Source organism: Protopterus annectens, chromosome 7.part0, assembly GCF_019279795.1.
Source record: "Protopterus annectens isolate FY-2018-M chromosome 7.part0, PAN1.0, whole genome shotgun sequence".
Lineage (NCBI taxonomy): Eukaryota > Metazoa > Chordata > Ceratodontiformes > Protopteridae > Protopterus > Protopterus annectens.
The window spans coordinates 1,740,649,147-1,740,676,357 of NC_056739.1; the positions used below are offsets into that span (position 1 = coordinate 1,740,649,147).

Consider the following 27,211-nt stretch of genomic DNA (forward strand, 5'->3'; position numbering starts at 1 on the left):
AGAAGGATGCTTCATGCTTATCAAATGATTTATAAAAATCCATGTAAACCAAGACTATTATATATATTCCCCATTCTGAAGGAGGTATGGGCCTCTTTGAAACTGATTACATGTATAGATCTGCAACTGTAAGACTGCATACATATCGTCTGACCTCACAAGACCTAAACATAGTGAAAGTGCTAAAACATGAAGAGAATAATTCTAAGATGACTTCCATGCTTAGTTTAACAGAAGCATATCTGTGTCAAGTGAGAATGGAAATCAAACCAGAAGCAGATAAAGACTAGGCAGCAACTGAATGTGCCAAAAAATATAAGGAGAAGGATTAGATAAGAAGGCAAGAAATGTAGAAAATTCATAAATATAGTTGCAAGTATAGAAAACTCTTGGAACAAACTCGTGCTGATCATGACTGAATGCAGCAATGGTTAAGGAGAAGTGAATTTAAACCAAAAGATGAAAGGTTAATATTGGCGGTCCAAGATCGTTGACTACATACATGTTGGTTTACAAAGTCCACTGAACACCTGGAAGAAACAGACTAATGTAGGTTTTGTACAACAGAACTGGAAACAGTTGCGCATCCTGAGGCTGGTTGTGACATATACCAATGGCCTAAGGACTGGATACTGAAAGGCATAATAATGTGGCAAGACAACTGCATTGGGAATTGTGCAAACATTATAATACTGAAGTAGCTGAAAAACATTGGTAACGTGCCACAAAACATTACAGAAAATGATGAAGTTTATATCACATGGGACTACCCATTACCAACAGTTCAAAAAACAGAAGTGAGAAAACCAGATATAGTTGTCCATGAAAGAAGATAGAAGTAGCATTGATCATTGAAATTGCTACACCCAGCGACTACAATGTCTTACGTACAGAGTGACACAAAGTCATAAAATATCAGGATTTGCAGGCAGAAATGAGGGTAATGTGGAAGAAGGATACCCAGGCAGTTCCAACAGTAGCAGAAGCAATTTGTCTTATAAAAAAGAATTTACAATTGTACTTACATATGTAGCGATACATGTAACTCTCTATGAATTGCAAAAAGAGTCATTACTGGGCACACTGTGGGTGGTGCAATGAGCACTTCTGGCTAACATCAAAGACTGAAACAATGCTAATTTCATGAACTTTAATCATATTTTGACTTAGGAATGGGGTCCATTCCCATCATGGTATTAGAAACCAAAAAGACTTGGAGAACTTAAAAAAAGAAATGTCTAAATTTAAAAATGGTGAACTCCTATTAACAGTCCAGAAAATCAACAATAGGGAAAACTATATGTTTAACAGTGATTTATATACCACCAGGGAAAACACAGATACTGCTAAAAACACCCTATGTTGGATAACCCAACAAATTAGCCATGAAACTATAATACTTGGAGAGTTAAATATAGACAGGCAACTCTAAATTCCACTACTCGCACTGAAATCTATAAAATGTGTACAACTTCAAACAATTAATAACCCCACCCACTAGACTCAATAACATTTTAAGGAGACCCTCAATATTAGACTGGATCCTTATGAACAAACCAGACAAACTGACAAAAGTAGGTTGCCTCTCAGACAGCATAAGTGACAACATACCAACATATGTCATTAGAACTCACAGTAACCTAGATAAACAAACATATGATCTATAATCAAATACAAAATACAACCAATTTCAGCAAAGATATTTTCAATGAAACACTAAAACAATATAACTATCATGTACTTACAGCAATGCCACTAGATACTGCTGTAGAACACTAACAACATATTCTTACAGACCTTAAATAATCTAGCACCAGTTTATAATGAAAGAGTAAAGTCCAATCCCACACCATGGCTAACAAAAGAAACAAACAAAAAAAAAAACTCATGATAAAAAATGGATAAAGTCTGGAAAAACTGGTATAAAAATAGAACTCAAGATGCCTTCCAGCAATTTTTGACATCTTAGAAACCTTACAAAACTCCATGTCAAACAGGACAAGCAAACATACTATACCAACCTACAGTGGATATAAAAAGTGTACACATCCCTGTTAAAATGCCAGGTTTTTGTGATATAAAAAATTAGACCACAATAAATCATTTCAAAACTCCACCTTTAATGTGACCTATAACCTGTACAATTCAATTAAAAAACAAACCAATCTGATAGGGGAAAAACATACAATACCCTGGTTGCATAAGTGTGCACACCCTTAAACTAATAGTTTATTGAAGCACCTTTTGATTTAATTACAGCATTCAGTCTTCTTGGGTATACACCTGCCATCAATTAAAGAGACTCTGATTAACTCCTAATAAAGTTCAGCTGTCCTAGTAGGATTTTCGTGATCTTTACTCAGTTGCCTGCTGCAGCAAAAGCCATGGTTTGCAGACAGCTTACAAAGCATCAAAGGGATCTCACTGTTAAAAGATATCAGTCAGGAGAAGGGTACAAACAAATTTCCACAGCATTGGCTATACCATGGAATACAGTAAAGACAGTCATCAAAAAGTGGAGAAAATATGGGACAACAGTGACGTTGCACAGAACTGGATATCCCTCCAAAATTGATGAAAAGACAAGATGAAAACTAGTCAGGGAGTCTGCCAAGAGACCTACAGCAACACTGAAGGAGCTACAGGAATTTCTGGCATTTACTGGTTGTGTACTACATGTGACAACAATCTCCTGTATTCTCTATATGTCTGGATTATGGGGTAGGGTTGCAAGATGGAAGACTTTTCTTACACAGAAAAACATCCAGGCCCAGCTAAAATTTGCAAAACAATACATCAAGTCTCCCAAAAGCATGTGGGAAAATGTGCTATGGTCTGATGAGAGCAAGACTGATCTTTCTGGCCACAATTCCAAAAGGTACGTTTGGCTCAAAAACAACACTTCACATCAGTCTTCCATCCTCACAGTGCAGCATAGTGGTGGCAGTATCATGCTTTGGGGTTGGTTTTCTTCAGCTGGAACTGGGGCTTTAGTCAAGGTGGAGGGAATTATGAACAGTTCCGAATGGCAGTCACTTTTGGCCCAAAACCTTCAGGTGTCTGCTAGAAAGATGAAGATGAAGAAGAATTTCACCTTTCAACATGGCAATGACCCCACGCATACATCCAAATCAACAAAAGAATGGCTTCACCAGAAGAAAATTAAAGTTTTGGAATGGCCCAGCTAGAGCCCAGACCTAAATCCAACAGAAAATCTGTGGGGTGAGCTGAAGAGGGCTGTGCACAAGAGATGCCCTCGCAATCTGACAGATTTGGAGCGCATTTGCAAGGAAGAGTAGGCAAATATTGTCAAGTCAAGATGTGCCATGCTGATAGACTCCTACCCAAGAAGACTAAATGCTGTAATTAAATAAAAAGCTGATTCAACAAAGTATTTAGTTTAAGGCTGTGTACACTTATGCAACTAGCTTATTGTATATTTTTTATTTTTTATACTTTTTCCCCAACAGATTTGTTTGTTTTTCAATTGAATTGTACAGTTTATAGGTCACCTTAAAGGTGGGAAAAGTTTTGAAATGATTTATTGCAGTCTCATTTTTTTAATATCGCAAAACCTGGCATTTTAACAGGGTTGTGTACACTTCTTACATCCACTGTACAAGACAAACACCAAAACCCCCAAATTTTTGGTCATCACTAAATAAACTACTCTACCCTGGCAAGACTACCACTCCCTCTCCAAAAAAAACAATATGACAGACTGCACCTCCACACAGTTTAATTCCTACTTTATACAATCAGTATTATCTCTCTTAGACACTAATACATCTGGCCCCCTGTCTCTACCCTTGCCCAACCAAAGCCACCTGCAACTCTTCGGTTTTAGTCCAGTACCCACCTCACTTATAATGAAGTTTTACTTAAATTAAAAACTACTTCTGTAGCTGTAAACTAACTACCATCAGACTACCTAAAAATGGCCGCAGAAGTCATAGCCTTCCCCGTGTCCATACTAATTAACAGGTCCATAGCAAAAAAAATACATCCCATCACTGTGGAAAAAATCCTACATAATACCACTGCAGAAAGGCAGAACATCTACAGAGTTTAATAACTACAGACCAATAGCAATTCTCTCTCCAAAATATTAGAGAAATGCATCTATATGCAGCTAATGCAAGACCTAACCTCAAATAACCTGCTCTCAGAAACACAACATGGCTTTAGGCCCCAGCATAGCACTACTACTGCTCTACTACTTTTTACCAATACAATAAACCAACATAAAAACAACGGTCTGCTTGTGTCTACCACATTCTTAGACTTGTCAAAGTCATTTCACACGGTTTTGGATGAGCAACTGTTCATTCAATTCTCCTCAATAGGATTTTCACAATATTCCTTGCCATGGTTCCTTAGTTACCTATCAGGAAGGCAATAATAAATTAAATGGCAACAAATCTACTCATACTTTTAAAGAGTTACTACAGGTGTCCCTTGGGGCGCTATCCTAGGTCCTCTCTTACATTTACTATTAACCTTCACACTTCCATTCACCTTGCCAGTTAAGTTCAGTGTGCAGACAACTCAACATTAATATGTGCAGTCTCAACAATAAATAAGCTTCAAGACATTGCCCCAAAATTTTTCTCCTCTGTAGAAACCTGGCTCAAAGAATCAAATCTCCTACTGAACCCCAAGAAAACTAAGTTAATGCTTTTTTACTTCAAAAAGTTGCCAATATCAAAAGCAATATTTTACCATAAAGTCAGCAAATAATACTGTCATTGAAAGTGTGACTCACAGCCCACTTCTAGGCGTTATAATAGATGACAGTCTCAAATATGACCAGGATATATACTGCAAACCATTAAAGCTACACACCAGAAACTAGACTCCCTTTATAGGACCAGTGGATTCCTTACAGATACTGCAAGTAAATCTCTAGCCACCACCTTCTTACTTGCCAAATCTCTTAAACGCCACTCCTATCCTAACAAACTTAAACAATACTCAAAGAAAGAAATTTGTCTCCTGATACAATAAAATAGCTAAATTTGCCTCCAATCTCCCTCATAGGAGCCACCACTGTCATAACTTAAAGCAACTAAATTGTCTTGAACAGCATATCTGCCTAACATATTTACAGCTAACTACAGCACACAAACTCAATCATCATCCAGAAAAATGCCCTGCACTACAAAACGTATTACTGCCCTACTGTCCAGCAAGGGACCTCCATTCTAGTACCAAATTCTTACTACTCAAAAATATGTCAAATAATGTTACAGGAGACTTGCTCTACTTCCAATATGTTGCTAAACTCTGGAATAGTATCCCCACACAAATAAAATTCTCTGACAAACTCAGTAATTTTAAACCACTACTAAAACATCATCTTAACCAATCTTGGTCCTACGCATGCTCATCACTACGTTAAGACTTTGTGCTCACCATACGATACTCTCCAAATACTCTCCTTAAACAGATTACTCTCGACCTCTCACTGAAATGTCACAACAATTTTTACACATAACTGCTGCCTATACAATCCATTAAGTTGCATGTGGGCTTTTTCATTAGTAACTTCTACCTCTGTAAAATCTTATAATGTATAAATGTAACTACTGTAATATGTACAAATGTAACTAGAAATGTAGCTACTATGTACTTAACTAGAAATAAGTATGATAGGTTCATAGGTTACTACTAAGCTAACTGCCCTTGTGAGCCATTTTAAGCCTAGCCACTTATCCCTTGTGAGACTCAAACCCTGCACCTTGCGTTTGTAAGGCAAACACCTTAACCATTAGGCCACCCTCCCAACCCAGCTGTTCCGAGACGACCGCACGGGGCCACATAACAATGTAAACAAATGAAGCTTTTCTCCCAGGCTTCCATTGAAAATGGGTATTACCCAGTCAGACTTTCCCGGTAAACAAAGGCAAATAAATAAATTCTACATTGCACAGCTTCTAAACAAAGGGATTGTTTACAGATCTAGGGATGTCATTGTCTCCCTTAACACAACCTTCATTAGGCCAATCATTGAGCATAATGCCTCTTTTGGAATGCATCTGTCCAAGACACATGCAATAACTGGAACGGCCACAGGAGATATCTCACTAAATGGATAAAAGGCCTAAACAATATGTCCTACATGGACCATCTCGACCCCCTGTCATTATAATCGATACCCCATAGACTAGTAAAAGGTGACCTATGTCTAGCATACAAGGCATCCTCCGATTCAACACTGATGAATTTATTGTACATCATCAAGTCAAATCTCATCAGAAATACTTTGTCTACGGATTTAAACCTTTTCTGCAACATTACCAGAATGGTTTGGAGGGACAGGTACATCATGCAGAGGATACCACTGCTCTGGAACAGACTCCACAATCACTTAAAAAAAAGTTCATCCCTGTCCATATACAAAAGCAACTTGGATCTATGCATGGGAGACAGAAAATTTACTCCAGGTCTGCCCCCCCTTTACTACCAATAGCCAAAGGCCACTCCTACATGCTTTATTCTATGTATGGTTCTCCTCAAATTATCTATAATATGATCCCAGTTGTTCTCATTAGAGGTAATATAGAATTATTGACCATGGGGTGACCAAGGCCAATCTAACAGCAAATAGGATAGGTTAAATTCAGGCACCAAAAGGGAAACTGGCTGGGCTCAAAATGGCCTACAAGGGTAGCTAGCCTAGTACTTGCCTATGACTCTATGGATATTTCAATGTAACTAACATACCAGTCCCAAAAATTGGATTGTATGAAGGTGGTTTTCTCTAATGCCAGAAGTGTAAATAACAGACTGCCTGATCTTAATGCACTCTTACATTTGGAAAACATCCATGTTTGCATAGTTACTGAAACTTGGTTTAAAAAAGAGCACTCCTTCTTTACTAGAGTTTTACTCTTTTCATACTTTCAGGCCCAATGGCAACTGTGGTGGAGTCTCCACATTTATCAGTAACCTTATTAGCTTCAGACAGATCCCTAGGTACTTACAAACTGAACTCATTGAAATACAGATCACTACAGGTAGAATTAATTAACAACTAATAACTTTGTTAACAGAACTCCTTTGTCTACCAGTACAGGTAACCCTGTGTGAATTACAAAAGTAAGCAATTCTGGTTACACCATGGGTGCTGAGAAGAGCATTCTTGGCTAACATCAAAAACTGAAATAATGCTATTTTCATGAACCTGAATTGTACCCTGACTTAAGAATGGGGTTCATTCTTGTAATGGTATTAGAAACCCAAAACACTTGTAGAAATTAAACAGAGTGTCTAGCCAGGGGAAGCATGACAATTATCATTGTCATGTACCCCTGAAACCAGAGAAACTCTCTTGCAGATGTATAGTTTTCACTGAAGAACCTTGGGAAGAACTGCAGAAACAAGTCTATTTTGTCTACAGGAAAAAAAGGGTCTTTCCAAGGCAGAGTCTAACAAACACCCTGAGAAAATCCTCCTTCTGTAAGAAGGAATGAGAGAAGACTTCTGAAAGTTTATTTGAAAATACAGACTGGATATGAATTTCTGAACAGTTGCTAAAGACTTCTGACAGCTGAAAAAAGAAAAAGTCTGTAAATATAATGAAGTCACCCAATATGGAAAATGTGAATACCTTGCAGTTTGCAGTAAGCAATGATGGGGGACTAGGTATTTTATACAATCATAGGAGATTACTAGGCTAATGGCTCTGGGGCCCTTACAAGCCTAGCCAAGAGCTTATCCCCAGAAAAGAAACCACAATCAACACCGGTCACCCCTGTCAATGAGGGACACAAGTGGAACCCCTAGGACTAATTTGTGGTTGCACATCCACTCAACAAGGCTGCACTTGAAGACGGTCAGCGACGTACTTTGCGTGACGTGTATGGGGAGTCTATTCTAGAGACAGGGCAGCCTCTGGGAGAGGAACCTGTCTCTCCAGCAGGTTTTGTTAATGTCACATATTAGATGTAAGCCTTTCGATTGGGTATGCAAGGAGTTAGACTTACGGATATAGAGCATCTCTGGTAGAGCAGGGTCTGAGATTGCCTTGTGGGTGAGACACAAGTCACCTCTGAGCAATCTGTATGATACAGAGTAGAGTGATAGTGATTTGAGCCTGTCCACATAGGACATGTGTTGGAGGCCATGGATTCTCTTTGTGAGGTATTTCTGTGGTCTTTCCAGTTGATACAGGTGTTTGGAGAGGTACATACCAAACTGGGTGTTGTAGTCAATTATTGGCCTAATGAGGGAGGAGTACAGAGAGGTAATAACATCCTTTTTTCTGGATGCAATCCCTTTATTTATGAGATGAGCCAAGTAAAAGGCTTTTCTGACCATTGCTGCTTCATGATGGTCAAATGTGAGACTGTTGTCAACTTGTGTACCCAGGACTCTCACCACAGGTTGTGTACTTAGGGGGTTGCTGCTAATGTGGTAATCAGAAGGGGCCATGTTTTTGCCAAATGGCATGATGATACATTTTTTTGCATTTAAGTTAAGGCCATGACTTTGGCACCAGTCATTTGTTGCTGTGACCCTCTTGCAGTATGTTAACATCATTTGGGGAGTCAATGACAGCACCCAACTTACAGTCATCCACAAACTTGGTCAGCCATAGGCCTTTTGTCTTTGCCTGAATCTCTGACAAGTAGATGCCAAACAAAAGGGGTCCCAGGACAGATCCCTGGGGGACACCACTAGTGACAGGTCTGGTATTGGAGGTAGTGGTGCCTACTTTGACCTTGTGGGTTCTACCAGTGAACCAGTTGGTCACCCACCTGATGAGATAGGGATTTACTCCAAGTTCTGTTAGCTTTTTGATGATGCCCGAGTGAGGGATTGTGTCAAAGGCTTTGGCCATGTCAAGGTAAGCTGTGTGTACTGACTTTCCCTCATCCAGTGCATTGGTGGCAGTCTCAAAAAAGTCAACCAGGTTCAACAGGCAAGCTCTGCCCTTGACAAATCTGAACTGGGTGGGGTCAAGTGCCTGGAGATTGCCTATGTCCTTGTTTATGAGGTCCATAATAATACGCTTCATGGCCTTACAGATCAGACTTGTCAAGCTAATGGGGCGATAGTTACCAGGGTCAGTAGTGGCACCACCTTTGTGCAAAGGGATGGCAATGGCAATTCTCCACTCTGCTGGAATGAAGCCTGTACTTAGGCTATGGTCAAATAGGGAGCTCAATGGTGAGGCTAGTTCTTGATGGAGATGTTGCAGAATACAGCCTGGGATACTATCAGATCCAATGGAAGCTGTGTTCTTTGCCTTGGATAGGGCCTTTCACACGATCTACGGAAATGTGAGGTGCGGGGCAAGTATCGGGGATGTAGAATGGGCCTTTGGGGGGGGACAGGGGGCTGATGTTTGTGCTGAAACTATCTTCTAGCAGGTTGGCCAAGTCAACAGGATTAGTGTAAATGGCACCATTAAGAACTAATCTGGAACAAACCTGGGCTTTGCCACAGAGGTTTCTAGCGTAACTGAAAAAGGCTTTGTGCTTAGCCTTTGTTTCGGAGGCTAGTTTCGATTCATAATTGGCTTTGGAGGTTTTCACTAGTGATCTAATTTGCTTGTTGAGGCCAAGGAGGGAGTTTTTCCAATTGGGAATTTGTGCCTTTTTACCCTTGCACTTTTGTTGTAAAGCCTGTTGATAGAGGATGTCCACCACATAGGTTTGTGTTTCCTTGAGGAGCAGGTTTTAGTTCTGTTGGGTATGGCTGAGTTCATGCAGTTGTACAGGTGCTTGTATACTGCACTGGCATACTGTTCAGCTTATCTGTCTGCATCTTCTGAGGGGGGCGGTGGTGTGAAGCTACTGATACCCTCCCTTAGAAGGTTGTAGTCAGTTTTTAAGAAGTTTTTTAGCCTGGTTACGGCTGGGGTGGATTGGAGGGGATAGACACTTTGAATGAGATATGAGACATTTTGTGAATACTCTTGGTGCTGCAGACAGTCAAAAGAGTTAAACAGAGAACTTAAAATGTAAGCCATACACAGCAAATCTTCAATGTCTGAAATGCTCTACAATGGGGATGTGATGATAAGCATCCTTTAGATTCAGCTTTAACGTGAAAGCAAGAGGGGAAATCTGAACTACAAGAGAGTGAAGAAATAACATCTTGAACTTTGGAATCTTGACAAAAAGATTTAGAAAAGAAAGATTCAGAACTGGCATCCAGGATTTTTCTGTTTAGGGAACTAGAAAAATTATTTTATAAAAACATTTACCTAGCAAATGGGGGAGCACAGGTTCTATGATTCCCTAAGACATCATGTATTGCATTATTTGCAGAGCTACAGAGATCTGTTTCTCTGAACAAGAAGAAATCTCTCAGATAGGGTGAGAGATTCCCAATGCTATGAGCACCTCCTCTGGATTACATTCAGAACCCAGGTGCCGGAGACGTTCTGATGCCAAAAGAGGAAGTAAAGTCTCAGAGACATAGAAAGGTTGCCTGGGTGGCAGGGGGGTGGTGCTTAAGCAGGTAGACAGTCTTGTTGACTGACAGGACAAACCTTGATTATTAGAGACTTTTCCTTCTTTTTAGAGCCTCCTTTCAACTGCTTTTTAAAGTCCTGTTTGCTGGCTCCTTGCTGTTTAAATTGCTTAATGGAGAAGGGGAATTACTATTTATTAAGAAAAAAGAGGGCCACTAGTAGGATTGTTTTCCAAGTGGAAAAAAAAACTTTACAGATGCAGAGGTCACTGATTCTGAAAAGTGGCTAGGTGAGCTTTTTCAAGACAAAATTAAGGTTCCAAGGAGGGGGGAGAGCCCTCCTAGGTGGGTTTCAAATGAAGGCTACCCTTGAGAAACTGCTTCACTTTAATTCCAGAAAGCAGGAGTGGGGATCAAATATAGAAATGAGAGACAAGTGTGCCTTGACAGAGGAATAGGTTGGACCAGCTCTTAAGAGCTCACAGAAATTTGCAAGTAAAGTAGGAATCCCAGTATGAATGGGATTCTCTTTATTTTTGTTTCACCGGATAGAAAATCATTTCCATTAGGATATAAAAGACCTTCTAGTGGTAGGTTTCCTCACCTCATGGAAAACCTGGAATATGTTCTCAGAAAACTGGTGTCTGAAAGGGATTAAAATTCTATCACTCATAATATATCAGGATGAGGGATAGCAAGTTAGGATGAAGCAGGGAAACCATTTTCTGTGTGAGCAAGTCCACTCTGTGTGATAATGCCCCTGGCTAGATGATGAAGAAGGGGGAACCAATGCTGCTTGGGCCAAAAAAGGAGTCACCAGCAAGATTTTCAATTTGTCTCTTTGGATCTTTAACAGAAACATCAGAGTTAGGGGAAATGGAAGGAAGACAAAGGAAACTTTCTCTACCATGAAAAAAGACAAGGTGTCCATCCACCTGGCCTGCAGAAAAGTAATCCTGGAACAAGATAGCCAGAGCTGCTTGTTTTGAGTGGAGTCAAATAGATCTGTCTGAGGAATACTCCATTAGTAGGTTACATTCAGGAAGACCTATTCAACATCCATTTGTGAAGGTCTTCCAGGGATCTGCCTAATGCATCCATAAGAACATTGTCCTAGGAAGGAAAGTAACTTGCCTGTAGAGACAGATTTGCTTTTATAGCTTGGTCCCATGACCAAAGATACAATCTGCACAGTTGGTAAAACTTTCCTTCCCCTTTGTTTTAATATACCACATAACTGTAGTGTTGTTCATGTAAATTCTGAGGAACCTGGACACCACAGTGAGAGAATATCTATAGAGCCTGAATAACTGCCTTTATTTCTTTTAGAATGATGTGTTCCTCCTTTGTTTGGTGGACAACTGGCCCTGAACTGCTAAGGACCCTACACAAGCACCCCAGGCTAGGTCCGATACATCTGTGTTCAGTGGGAACAGATGGTTTAAATGGTAGTGCTAGATTCAGCTGCACCTAAGAGATCTTCCAATGTAACTCTCTTTTTAGAGAAAGATGTAGTGGGACCTTAGGATGCAATAGGTGGCAATGTTGAGACTAGAGAGACTTTATGTACCACTAGGTCTTTCCCATCTGAAATTTGGCAAAAGCAATCGTGGAGGTGGATGTTGCCATGAACACCATAGCCCTTAGAATTACCCTTACAGGACAAGACTGAAGAGGAAGGAAGGAATAAAAACACATAGGTTCATAGGTAGGTACTAGGCAATCTGCCCGAGGGCATTTATAAGCCTAGCCACAGTGTGTCAGCTTTCGCCAGCCCATTGATTAATTAACTGAGCCTCTGCCAAGAAGAGCCAATGAAGTGATCCCAGGGGTGCATTTTCTGTTGCCCATCCACTCATCAAGGATTCTCTTGAAGTGTGTTAGTGAGGGGCTCTGCCTAATGTAGTTAGGAATTTTGTTCCAAAGCATGGGGAGTCTCTGTGACAGGAATCTATCCCTCCAGCATGTTCTATTTATTGTTGTGGCGAGAGTTAGCTCACTAGCGCGAGGTTAGGCTTACAAGGCTTAATCCTCCCCAACCATTCTATATGGCACAGGCTTAATCACACGAGCAGTTTTTTTTAATTCTATAGTCCCTTAATTTTTTGCTATAATAACTGGTCTGCAGTCACCACCTAACATTTTTCCCAATACCATCTACATCAACGATAACATGATAATTGCTTCCCGATTTCCCTACTCAAAATTATTTCATGTTAACTATATCTTCTAAAACGGACATGAGCCTTGTTCTTATATAACCTATACCTGCATTAACATACCCAATAACACTTCTACACTTACTTACAAACAGCAGTAGCATGCACTGCAAACAGGAAACTTGAATGTTTCCACACACGTCCACAAACAGCAACAGCATACACTATAAACAGAAACTTCAGTGTTCTCACAGTACAGCCTGATTTTTTATGAGCAATATCTTAAAAATGCTATAGCAATGCAATTCCATAATAACCATTTGTGAAAGAAATGAGGTACAAATCCCTGTAACCACTTGTAAATTAAATGAGATACAAATCACATAAATAAGTGATCTGGAGTAATACAAAATATTGTTGATGAGCTGTAGAGGTAAGTCTATTTTGGTTTAACCCCCCCCATCCCCCAGAAATATACCATTGTACTGCCCACTGTCAATTGCCTCCAAGAATACAGTTTGCGGCAAACCACCATCTCAGCACACCGATTTTCTGATTTGCACACACACTGTCCCCCTGCAAAGCTTATGTCTTGAAATATCCTCGCCCACATTTCTGAGAGATCTTTCCTGTACTACTTCGACTATGCGCAGCTTTTAGAAACCATGCATATCCTGTGCAGCTTTTGAAAAAAATGTAGCACATCAACATTCTTTGCTGATACCCTTTACAACATACTTCAACGAACTGTTCATCCAATACATTCAAAGTACTACACTGTATTATTAACTCTACCACAATGGGTACGTCATCCATAATTATCACACATTCTCAACTACCCTGCAGAAGGTTAATTGTGCAACTGTGTACTCATCAACATTACCGCATTCTGCAAAGCCCATCACATAACTAATTTGATTAATATCACTTCATAAGAAAATAGACAACTCCTCGTAAAAGACCTATCACAACAAAAATTGTGTTTATTACCATTACCCCCTGACAACAGATACTGTGTTTAAGCTCCCAGTTTGTCGCCTTATGGACAGAGTCTGCATTTTTTCGTGTGAGAGAAAAGCTTGCATTGATCATGAAGCTCACCCTCTGCAGAAGGAAGACAGTGTAATTGAGATGCCTTAACTCGTCTTCCTGAGAGGTTGTCTGTATAAGCAGGTCATTGAGGTATGGGAATATTTGAATTCCCAGAGTCCTGCAAAAACAATAGCTGGAGCTTGGTACTTTGTGAAAACCCTTTGGGCTATACATAACCCAAAGGGTAAAGCAGAGATCTGAAAGTGTGATGAACAAGCTGAGAACCTGAGGAACTTCCTGTAAAAAGGTCTATGGGAATATGAAGGTAGGCATCCTTCAGATCCAAGGATAGCAGAAAAGCTTGCTGTAAATTGAAGGGTTTGAAAAGAATGCATTTTGAAAGACAATACCTTCAAAAAGGTATTGAGGTAAGCCTAGTCCAGAATAGACCTCTGTGGTCCCCTTTTCTAGGTACCAAGGAAAAATATGGAACAAAAGTCTTCCTAGCTGTTGTGATGGTACAGATTCTATAGTGCCCTGGTTGAGAAGACCCTGCAGAATAGGAGGGGAAGGTGCACGATGCAGGTGGATGTGCGCAGTGGTGCAGCGGTAGCGTTGTTGCCTCACAGCAAGAGGTTCTTCAGTTCACTTCTCGGCTGGAGTGCCTTCTGTGCTGGAGTGCATTCTGTGTGGAGTCTGCATGTCCTCCCTGTGTTTGTGTGGGTTTCCTCAAGGTGCTCTGATTTCCTCCCATGTTACAGACATGTGTCTAGAAAATTTCTTCCCGGGTCTCCACTGAAAATTGGCTTCATTACAAGTCAGACTTTCCCAGTAAACAAATGTAAAATAAAATAAATAAATAAAATAAACTTTATTGGGTGGTGGAGGAGAAGGAGGAATGCCTCTGAACGTTGGAATCTCCTTACAAGTCATTTTGTCGCCTTTTTGAATGACAGAAAGGCCCCATTTATCTGAAGCAATGAGCTGCCAAGCTGGAAGGGAAGAGGCTAATATTTTTGACACAGGAAGGGGTGGAACGGGAGGGGGGGGGGCATCAGAAAGTAAGACCGATTTATCTAGAAATGTAGATTTCCCAGACTTGTAATCTATTGTAGGTTTGACCTGAAATGTTTTCCTATGTGTCAGCCTATCTCTCTGAGTAGATTCTGGGTCTCTATTACAAAAGGAAGTGGGCTTAGCTAAGTAGTTTCCTTGATACCTAGGAAATGAGGTGAAAGAGTTTTGCTTGAAATCTTGCATTATTTTCCTTTCTCCATTAAAGATCTGAACAGGTCTGCTACAGCAAGACCAAACAGTAAATCCCTGCTAAACTCTCCCTTCACATTAAGCTAATCGGAGGAAGGGCACTGAGGAAACTCGGATCTATAATATATAACATTAAGTATCCTGTTTTTTTGCTTATTTTTTTGAGTTATTTATAGCACTTTTGTCTACTGCATACTTTTCTAGCTAGTTTCACTGTGTGTGTGGTATTAACTGGAAATTGTCCACTTTTATTAAGCATCTGTTTGGGTTGTTTGTTCTGATCTCCTGCCAAGGAGTACGTCATATAACTTGTTTGCAGTTAAAAGCTTTCTCTAGAGGCTCCTTTATCTGTTTAAAACTTCCATTTAAAGGCTCACTGCTGCTTTTCTGCTGTGAGAAACATTTCTGCAGTTTGTTTCTAACCCTCCCTCCCTATTCGTATGCTGTTATTATAGTTGGTGGCTTTGCAGTTGCCCGCCCCTACCGTAAATTTGATCTGGGACACTCATCCCAGTCTAGTGTTATTACCTCATTCTACCTAATACAGGGAGAACATTTGAGTAGGCCAATCCACTTAGTTTCTGCTGCTCCTTTCTCTATTTCCACTTAAAAAAAAATTCTAAGCTTGTTTCTTGCCTTTCCTGTAAGTAGTCTAGTCCAGATACACATTTGCTGTATCCAGGACTATTTGCAAGCTTCTGAGCGACCAAGCCTTTCTGTGTTGGAGGGAAGCCTTCTAGGTTAATTTTGTTTCTTAGAACTAGCCAGTTTTTTAGTTTCAGCACTCAAGTCTGTTTCTTTAAGCTCAGCACTTGTTCAGAACTCGTTGTAAGCACTAAATAAGCTACAAATTACTGCAGCACTCAACGCTCCTCACTTGTCTAGAGAAAAACAGTTTTTAGTACTTAATAAATAAGCACCTATCCAGGGATGTCTAAAGGTCAGCTCCCGGTGTTTTCTCCTGTCTACCTGATGAATCTGGGCATCTTGGGGCAATGCAGCAATTGCCTCATGTACACAGTCAACCCTCTCCTCCTACCACCCAACACTACAACCTGTGAGAGATGCACTTATATAGCCAAACTGGAAGCAAAGCTCTCTTCACCCAACACTGGACTAGACAGTCAAGAGGAGAAGGTAAACACCTGCACCACACCACACTCACCATATAGTCCCTCAAAACCAACACCACCAAAACACACACCTACATTCGCTGAGGCTCTCAGTAAAAACCTGCCCAAGCAACAGGGACCTCCAAAGCAGAAACTCAAGCAACTTCCACCTCCCAACACAACCCAAATGACACATAGCCCACAAACTCAGTGTGCCACTCAACCACAGCCCATAAGGAATAACAAACCCAACACTCTAGTCATAGGTGACACTGATGTCCCACTCACCAGGCTAAACAAGAAGAAAGTTACTGTCAGCTGCCTGTCGGGTGCCAGGATCCGCCACATAACGCATGCACTCAGGTCACTCCACAACAAGTACAAATATGAATCTGTCGTTGTCCATGTTGACGTGAATGACCTGAGACGTACCTCCATGGACTGCATGAAAAAGGACATGGAGGAGCTGTCCGATCTCGTAGCCCAGGCAGGTATGACCCTAGCCCTGAGTAGCATCCTGCCATCACCCAGAATGATACAACAGTACAAGGACAAAATGACTGACTTCAACAATTGGCTAACTTCTGGTGTCATTCTAAGGGGATCCAGTATCTGTCTGCCTGGGATGACATAATTGACAAACCACAATGCTTTGCCAGAAATGGCCTGCCCCTGGGATTCCAGATACTGGCTAAGGCTCTAGCCACCCCTATAGTGCCTTTCTTAGGCAAGGTTCAAATGACAAATTCACCACTGTAACAGGTACAAGCAAGCAAGCACAATCTGAGGGTATTGCTACTCGATGCTAGAAGTCTAAACCTCAAACTGCACTCAATCGAGGCACTCCTTAAAATGGAGAACATAGAAATCTGTGCAGTGACAGAGACCTGGTTCAAGGCTCCAGAGAGTACCCCATCATTATCAGGCTATAATTCATACCACACTTTTTGGCCACCTAACCTGGACTGAATCACTAAAGGCGGAGGTGTGTCCATATTCATTAAGGATATCCACCCCTCCAGGCTAGCTGCTCGGCATAATGCGTCCGAGATTATCGAAGTGCAACTAACTCTGGGCAAGACTGCAATCCAAATTGTAGCTTACTACAGATCCCCCACCATGCCCACTCTTCATTTCTTGATACACTGGAAAATATTAGGGTACAACCTAACACCCTAATAATGGGTGATTTCAACTACCCCACCATTAACTGGGAAAACTACTCATGTTCCAACTCTTGTGCTTAACGTTTTCTGGAATTCATAAATTCCATTGCTTTGGATCAACTTATCCACACCCCCATCAGAGGCAGCAATATAGTAGACCTGGTCATTACCAATATGGGCAATCAGTGCTCCACACCAGATGTCAATTCCTCGTTGGTCAGATCCGACCACAAGCTAATCATCCTAGACATCCACATCCCGTCCCCACCCCCGATTAGGGAAACCACCATAAAATAATTCTCCAAAGCCAACCTCACACTTCTTAAGACAGAAGTGGCAAACTTCACAACACCCTTGCTGACAGACAATAGAGGTATGACTGCGGAATCCTACACAAATGCACTTTATAAGCATTTACATGAGTGCATGGATCGTGCAATCCCTAACAGAACCAAGATGCTATCCTCCAAAAAAGAAGCCAATCTAGTGGTCCCCTGCCATAAACAAACTCTACAACAGAAGAAAGAAACTGTTGCAAAAAAGAGTTAAACCCCATGATTGGAGGAAGTCCCTGGTCAGCCTCAGTAAGAAGCTGAGATCCCTCATAAAATCCACCAAAGCTAGTTACGAAAACAAAATCGCCACTGACTCTGAAGACAACCACAAAGCATTCTATAGCTATGTCAAGAATCTCAATGGCAACATTCAGATCTGCTCTGGGTTACAGCACAATGGCACTAAATATACAAAACCAACTGATATTGCCAACATCCTGGCAGATAGGTTCAGTGCTAACTTTACCCCCTCTCATCCCGTAAAGGGCCCATCTCTATACCAGAAGAATGCAAAGTTCCTGTAATCACGGCTGCACAGGTAAAAAACACACTCTCCAAAGCCAAGAACACAGCATCCATGGGACCTGACAACATACAGGCTGTATTCTACATGAACTACAGAATGAACTGGTACCCCACCTAAGTATCATGTTCAATCATAACCTCACCTCAGGCTATGTGCCCACTGAATGGTGCACAGTGACGGTTATCCCACTCCACAAAGGGGGAGCCACCATGGACCCCGGGAACTACCACCCCATTAGCCTGACGAGCCTGGTCTGCAAGGCTATGGAACTTATAAACAATGACATTGGTAATGTCCAAACTCTGGACCCCACCCAGTTCGGGTTTGTAAAAGGCAGATCAAGTCTCCTAAACCTGACAGACTTCTTTGAAGCGGTCACCAAAGCCGTAGATGAGGATAAGGTGGTTCACACAGCCTATCTAGATCTCGCCAAGGTATTCAACACCATCCCCCACTCTGGAATTATAGATAAACTCACTAAACTAGGTATAAATCCCTATGTCTACAGATTCGTAAACAAAGACCAAAATGGGATGCTTACTCTACAACTATAACCCTACCACTTCTTGGAACCAACTACCCCTAGAAATCAGATCACTTGATCATCCCAAACACTTCAAAACTGCTGTGCAAAAATATCTTATGGAAAACTGGTACTACCACTGTAGTCATCCACCATGAATATTCCCTATCTTTTAACATCTACTTCTCCTCTCTCTGCTCCCCCCTCCCTCCCCCCTCACTCTCCTCTTCTTCCCCCTCCCTCTCTCAGTCTCTTACTATCATCTACCTTAACATATGAAACTTATATCCACCAAATGTATAAATTAAATTGTTTCAAAATGTCTACTAAACCTTATAATATTTTTTACTATGAAACTACACATATGTATGTTTCTTTATACTCTGGATGCTAATTTCAAATAATTCTGTAACAAATGTTTTTATGTAATATTATATCAAAAATAAGGAGCTTTTCTCCCCGGGGCTCTGCTGAAAATGAGCCTTTGGCTCAGCCAGACCAACCCAGTCAACAAATGTAAAATAAAATAATAAATAAATAAATGTCATAAGATGGGTTGCCAATTGGCTCACTGACAGAACCCACACTGTGAAAGTAGCAGACTTCAAATCCGACTTCAGACCAGTGACAAGTGGAGTACCACAGGGTTCAGTCCTGGGTCCTCTCCTGTTTGGTACTACTTCTCTGAAGTACAGGCTAACACAGAAGGTCTTTGGCTAATGAAGTTCGCAGATGACTGCAAGCTAGGAGCCATAATCAAAACTCCAAACGATGTGGACATCCTACAAAAGGGCCTCGCAGAGACAGATGCCTGGTGTCAAAGCCATGGCCTCAAGCTCAATGCCAAAAAGTGCACTGTCATCCCTTTTGGTAAAAACTCTGTACCCATGAACTACCACATAGGCGGTAGTCTACTTAACACCGAAAGTGGAATAAGAGACCTTGGGACACAGGTGAACAGTAGTCTCTCCTTTGATAATCACATCACCACAGTAGTCAGGAAATCCTTCTAAGTGGCACACCTCATCACAAAGGGTTTCTCATCCAGGAAAAAAAGAGGTCATTGTTCCCCTCTACTCATCACTCATTAGACCCATTATAGAATACAATGCCCCTTTTGGTATGCACCTCACAAGACATCTACAATAACTGGAAAGGCCGCAGAAATTGCTCACAAAGAGGATTACTGGCCTCAAACAGATGCCCTACGCAGACAGTCTCAAAAAACTGCAGCTTTACTCCGTCGCATATCGCTTCCTCAGAGGCGATCTCTGCCTAACATACAAAGCTATGTCAAACCCAGAGCTTTTGGACATGCTCCACTTAAAGAAATCCCAATCCCTCCGAGCTACATGCTCTAGGGACCCAAACCTTGTCACCACAATAAACAGAACATGCTGGAGGGATAGATTCCTGTCCTAGAGAGTTCCCATACTCTGGAACAAACTACCTATCTATATCAAACAAAGCTCCTCATTAGCACTCTTCAAGAAAAATCTTGATGATTGGATGGGAGATAGGTGGATTCATCCCGGGAATCACTTCTGTGGCTCTTCTCAACAGTGGCACAGTAAAATAATTTTCTTGGGTGGAGAAAGCCAGGGTACCTTTTGGCTAGGCTTATATAGGCCCTAGGGCCAATAGCCTAGTACCTACCTATGAACCTATGAAAAGGGGAATCTAATAGCTAAGTCTTTATATCCTCAGGTAGAGACTGGGAATAAAGCCATGTAAATCTTCTGATGACATATCTAGTAGATTTTGCCCTGGATGAAGCTTTCACTGCATCATAGCTACATCTGATGGTACATCTGACCACCTGAGTTGTCAGACCCACCACAAAAATAGCCTGCTGCTTGGTTTCCTAAACCTCAAGGTTAGTCAAAGTTTTGCAAAATTCACCAATAATAAACAACAGATATTTTGTCAAGTGGGTTTGCCCTTAAGAGTTACAGTGATAAAAATGTAAACATTTCCACATCTATCCATCACCCTACTGCTTCTTTCTGATGGGAAGCAGGTAAAAGTTTGGAAAGCTTGTCAGTGGATATCAAGAACAAAGAAGAAGAATATGCCAAAAGATTTTTATATGGGAACTTTAGATCTTCTGGCACTTTGTAAAACCTATCAGACCCAATAATACATACACCCCACTAGAGATGCAGACATATTGGACCTAGTACTCAGAAATATAGGAGAACACTGGACCCCCCCCCCCCCAAGTGTCATGCACTCAGTAGTCGTAAAGATCTCAGTGGTTGTTCATCTAGTATACACCTATTAACCTACTTATGAACCTACTCTTCTGCTGAGTAGGACTTCAGTTTTCACTGGATAGCAAGGATGCTGTTTTATGTTTTGGTGCAGGTTTCTGCATCTGAGGTCCCCTACATCGCACCAGCTGCATCATAATGTTCTCTGCAATTCATGCATTTGTGAATATCAGATGGCGATGTGAACCTTCACTTGCATGCACATTGCACTGCACACTTGGAATCTTCCAGATTCACAGTTGCATATGGACCTTTGTCTGGTGTACTGATATGTTTATGAACTGCATAGAGCTGTGGGTATATAATTATGTGACATACTAGACATATATAACTGCATACTACTTTTATGAATAGGGCTTTTGAACAGAGGTAGAAAACGACTAAAAATGTGCTACCCAGGGAGATTCTAACACAGCTGTCAAGTGAGGAATTACCACTGTACTGTTTGATTATATTGCTAATTGAATGAACTACTGATGCTTTGACCCTGTATGCAATTTCTGAAAAGCTACATATGTTGCAGATAAGGAGAAGCTACCGCTACAGCTGCTTGTAACAGTGTCAACAGGATGAAGAAATTGAGCTTCAAACTCCCCAACTATCTTAAAAACAATGTAAAATTAAGTTCTAACTTTTGTTAGACTGATGTACAGGTTTACATAGTAAAGTGTAAGTTTCTCTGCCAAAACAAATTCCATAGTGGGATACAGCATAATGAAACAAAATGTGAGCTGTACAACTGATATTCAAGTTTTATAAACATAATCGTAGACCTGAATAAAAAATGTCATCTTTATTGCACCATTTTAAGGCTACTTCTCCAAAGGACAACGTATAGAGCAAGTGATCACGTAAAGCTTAGCAAGTGTATTATTAAGAAACATGAAGGTCTAGTAGCACTTGTGATTTTTAGCCACAAGTAAAGGAATATCTTACAAGGAAAATACATGTCTCGTCATATTCTACTTAATTTGGAGCTACTTAAAAGGGAAGAGCTAACAACACAAAAAACAGTCTTACCTGAGTTTTTTTTCTGTCAAGCAGCAAAACCAGATCAATTAAACAAATGACATACTCTTAACAGGTCACATGTATGCAGCATAATTAACTACACATACCTTAGAACACCTGCCAACTCCAAAAACACTTCCAAGGGGACCAAACAAAGAGTATAATGATTGTATTGCTGTAACAATACTGTAAATCCATCGCTGGTCCCCATCCTAGAAGAAACAAAAAAAATATAAATGTAAATATTAAGCATGTTCTTACCATATCAGTTATCTCCAATAGGTACCTCTGCATTAAGTGACTGCTGGGATTTGCTTTTATTTATTTATTGCAGTTGGTTTACCAGGATAGTCCATTGGGCCATAAAGAACCCGTTTTCAATGGAGTCCTGGGGAGAAAAGCTCCAAAAAAGCAAAAAATATACATGAAACAGTAACAATATAGGTACAGCAGGTAGTAATGATAGTTATACAAAATGAGAAAGGAAAATATTTAAAATAAAATAGTCCAAATACAACAATTAATACAGATTGAGAAGAACATACAACAATACTACAGCAAATAAAGCAATTAAAACAATTTGAGAGGAATCATACACACTGTGGAAAGGTACAATGTAGTACTAAAGGATGTTGCATAGTGGGGGAAGTAAACTTAAAAGCCTGTCTAGTCCATTCTATGCAATTCTATAGGAAGAGTAGAGAAGAAGCAGGAAGGAGCAGGGGAGGTGAGAAGACAGAGTTAGTTATGTAGGGTGGGAGCAAGAGCATTCCCACTGTGATGTTAGATGTGAGTGAAGAGATTTTTTGAAGGTAGAGTGGTTAATGGTGGTGCGGATGGATGGTGGTAGGGAGTTCCAGTGGCGAGCTAGGCTGAAAGATAGAAGGTTTTTGCCTGGGGGATGTGTAGGTTTATGCACTTCTAGTAGGCTTTGATTGTTTGACCTTAATACTCTATTGGGTAGGTGCATTTTAAAGGCAGATGAGAGGGATGGACAGAGGGAGGGGTTGAGAATAAGCTTATGGGCTAGAGTTAGTTGGGTGTAAGTTAGTTGATTTTTTTGTCCTCAGCTTGGTTATGTACTCTCTCTCTCTCTCTCTCTAATACTCATGGTCAGTGTACAATTGCCTTTTGTTGGCATATTCCATGGTGTCATGCATCACACTAAGATGGCATGCATAGACAAGAGCTATTTAGTTCAACCCGTATACACTAAGCAAATAAAACCTGTGAGATAGGAGAAAAAAGGCAGCATACAAGGACACAATTATACAGGGGGTTCACCAAACCAACCAGAGTACTAGAAATTAGAATAAAAATATTTGTTAAACCGTCAATTTTTGTTTTCAAAACAAAAAGAAAGAACAAAGTACATAAACCCACAACCAAACAAATGAAAAAAATGTAAGCATTGTTCCAATAACCAGTACTGGAACCACAATCAATTCAAAAAGTCATATATATTTGTAAAAAAGAACCTGGATAAAAAGAGTTAAATTAAAGTAAGTAAAACAAAAAAAAATGCACAACAGCAATATATAAAGTCAAGGAGTACGTAAAGTTTCATTTAATTGATACAGCAATGTTTAACTCCTTGGGCTTCATGTATGAGATTAAATTTCAACACTGTGATTACAAAGGGCACTACTCACTTCCCATCCCTTTACACTTAAATATACACTTGACAGAATTACAGATCACTCTCTCTCTACAGCTGCTGGTTGAAGGGAATATACAAATGCAGGGTGATGTTGGAAGGATAATGAGTACCCATTGCAACCCCCCCACACACACACACACACAAACACATTATATGATATGGTGAGCACATTGTTGTATCTGACTTTGAGGGCCCTCTGCAGTGCAATCATTTTGGGAAGAATTCCAAGAGGTGCAATACAGTAGAGCGTCAATTATCCAAAAGTCGATTATCCAAAACTTCAATTATCAGAACACAGACTTCCAAAGTTTTCAGGTAGAAAAAAAAAAACATAAAGGCTGAATATGTAAACATTATATGTATTCACTTGTGCGTGTTTTTTGAGCTTGTAGCCTGCTCATATGTGAAATATATTCTTTATTGTCCACTACTGGAATTGCTGAATAGTTGAAAAGTGTAGCCCCTGCATGGAGAAAACACAAGATTTTAGAAGTTTTTTTACCCAGTTCAATGTATGTTTGATTATCCAAACTACCCTAGGTACCAATTAGTTCAGATAATCAACTCTCTACTGTATAAATCTCCCAGAATGATGGAACTGAAGAATGAACAAAATCACACACCAAGGCATTCAGCCCTTTAGCAGGAACATTTTCTATAAGATCACTTCCCATCAGATGGCAAAATGTACAGCAAACATTAATACACTTGGAAAGAGTTTACTTGGTAAACAACAAGCATCTTCCTCACTAAAGCAAAGCAAATGATCATCTGTTATATGTTCTGAACTTCAGAACATATAACAGATGATCATTTGCTTTGCTTTAGTGAGGAAGATGCTTGTTGTTTACCAAGTAAACTCTTTCCAAGTGTCGGTTATCCAAAACTTCAATTATCAGAACACAGACTTCCAAAGTTTTCAGGTAGAAAAAAAAACCCATAAAGGCTGAATATGTAAACATTATATGTATTCACTTGTGCGTGTTTTTTGAGCTTGTAGCCTGCTCATATGTGAAATATATTCTTTATAAGGACAAAGTGTCCCCCATCCCCAGTTTCTAAACCAGGACAAAAGGAGACTGGTGAATGGACTTCTTTTAATAGGAAATGTTGACAAATCCTAAGAGACATCCAAACCATGTGAAAGTCTATAGATACAGTTCCCGGCAGATATGAAACTGAAGATCTGGGATGCTTTCAGAAGAAGTGATATCTAACAAAAATAGCAGTTTTCACCATGCAAACTTTCAGTCTCTGGATCAGTAGGTTCAGGTATAGGACAGATAAGCCTGTTAATTGTCAAATTAAAGTCACAAGATGGATTTGGGCCAACGGAGATGCAGAATTTCTCTGAAGAACAGCCAGTGCTATGCCAATGACTTTCATTCAACAGACCATGATGGGAAGAGATGTTGAAACATATCCTGAATGTGGAGCAACAAAAACCAAAATCATAGGGAGTGGCGCACTGCAACTGTGGTCCCACTTCACAAAGGCGGTGCCTCCACCGACCCTGGAAATTACCGGCCCATTAGCTTGACAAGCCTTATCTGCAAAGCCATGGAGAGGATCATAATGGACCTCATAAATAAAGACATAGGGAATTTGCAGACACTGGATCCATCCCAGTTTGGCTTTGTCAAAGGCAGATCATGCCTTCTAAACTTGGTTGACTTTTTCGAAACAGTCACCAAAGCCATTGATGAGGGAAAGGCAGTCCATACAGCCTACCTCGATCTGGCGAAGGCCTTCGATACAATACCCCACTCGGGTATCATTGAAAAACTCATCAGCTTAAATGTTAACCCATACATCACAAGATGGGTTGCAAACTGGCTGAGTGACAGAACCCACAGGATCAGAGTTGCTGGCGCCATGTCAGACTCAAAGCCTGTCACAAGTGGTGTACCACAGGGCTCAGTCCTGGGCCCACTCTTGTTTGGCATCTACTTTTCAGTACAAGCAAACACAGGAGGGTTATGGCTGACAAAGTTTGCAGATGACTGCAAACTGGGCGCCATAGTAGAAAACACATCTGACACAGATATCCTTCAGAAGGGTCTCACAGAAACGGATAACTGGTGCCAGAGCCATGGCCTAAAGTTAAATGCCAAAAAATGCATAGTCATACCCTTCGGGAAAAACAAGGTTACCCCTAGCTACCAAATAGGTGGCAATCCACTGAGCACAGAAGAAGTTATCAGGGACCTGGGGACCCAGGTTGATAGTAGTCTGTCATTCGACACCCATGTAGCTAAAGTAGTTAGGAAGACCTTCTACATTGCCCACCTTATCATGAGTGGATTCTCATCTAGATCAAGGGAGGTCATAGTCTCCCTATACTCATCACTCATCAGACCAATGATCGAGTACAATGCCCCATTCGGAATGTATCTGACCCGACACTTGCAGCAGCTGGAGAGGCCACAAAAGTTCCTCACCAAAAGGATAAAGGGTCTCAAACATCTGTCCTATGCTGCCCGACTGAAAGAACTCCAGCTCTATTCAGTCGCTTACCGCTTGCTCAGAGGTGACCTTTGCCTAACATACAAGGCCATGTCAAACCCAGATTTGATGAATATGCTTCACCTCAAAGAATCTAGATCCGTCAGAGCCACAAGGGCGGAGACTTAAACCTTGACACGGCTATTAATAGGGCGTGCTGGAGGGATAGATTCATCACCCAAAGACTCCCTATGCTGTGGAACAAAATCCCGGTATATGTGAGGCAGAGCACCTCGCTGGCCTTGTTCAAGAGAAATCTTGACCAATGGATGGGAGATCGCAGATATACCCCAGGGATTACCTCAGTGTCACTGCTCGACAGAGGCACAGCAAAATAATGGGTATAGTTCCCCATACTAAAGGGGTGGCGTAAGCCACAAAACTATGGGCTAGGCTTGTAAATGCCCTCGGGCAGATAGCCTAGTATGAACCTATGAACCTATACAAGTATCTGATGTAAGCCAAGATCACCTTAAAGCTGACCAGTTGAAACTGGTTACTTGCTGACATAAATGAGCATCTTTTTTTTTCTTAGCAGTACATGCTTGATGAGTGGAAGTTTCACTGACTGCCGCAGTTACCGCTAAGACTGTTCATATACTAGGAGATAAAAACTATGATGTAGATGTATACTGCTTCAACTTAATGGGAGTTTCGTGGCGTGTACTAAAATAATTTTCTCCACTGGTGGGAACACAAAAATTTGAAACTATTACCTCATCAGCCACTGCAGGGAAATGAGGATGGCTCTTTGTGATTTATTTTTTATTTTCTTTAAATCACAGTTTTATTGCTGTCAAAGAAAAACAATTTTACAAATATTGGCAATATTTTTCTCTTAATTCCATCACAAATTTTACACATTAGTTTTACATTTGTCATCTTCTATGACACAGTCACTCATTTTCATTGGTGCAATAAAATCTCACAACTAATGAATATTATCCATTCAGGGATACATCAGTCTGTTTGACAATTTTTTATAGCTTAACTTACTTATTTCTTTATTCCCCCCTCAGACAAAAAGGATGGTGGATTACTCCATACTAGCATCTTTAATGTCTCCACCCTGCAACTTAATGAACTCTCTCAATCTTCCTTAACTACCATACGCACCCCATTAATGTTTACTTTTAAATATCCATCACTCTCAATAAACTGTTAATGTAATTTAGCCCCTTGTAATTTATCATTCCTACGGTTGTCAAACCTGTCACA

General features: G+C 40.6%; 1 protein-coding gene across 1 annotated transcript in view; it reads right to left on the reverse strand.

Moving 5' to 3' along the window:
* The window catches only part of VPS33B (VPS33B late endosome and lysosome associated), a 2,132,768-nt gene that overhangs the window by 1,397,659 nt on the left and 707,898 nt on the right, over positions 1-27,211 (reverse strand). The window contains exon 9 of the mRNA XM_044078281.1: positions 21,936-22,040. Coding sequence (XP_043934216.1) covers positions 21,936-22,040 — 105 coding nt within the window. The remainder of the gene's footprint in view (positions 1-21,935; positions 22,041-27,211) is intronic.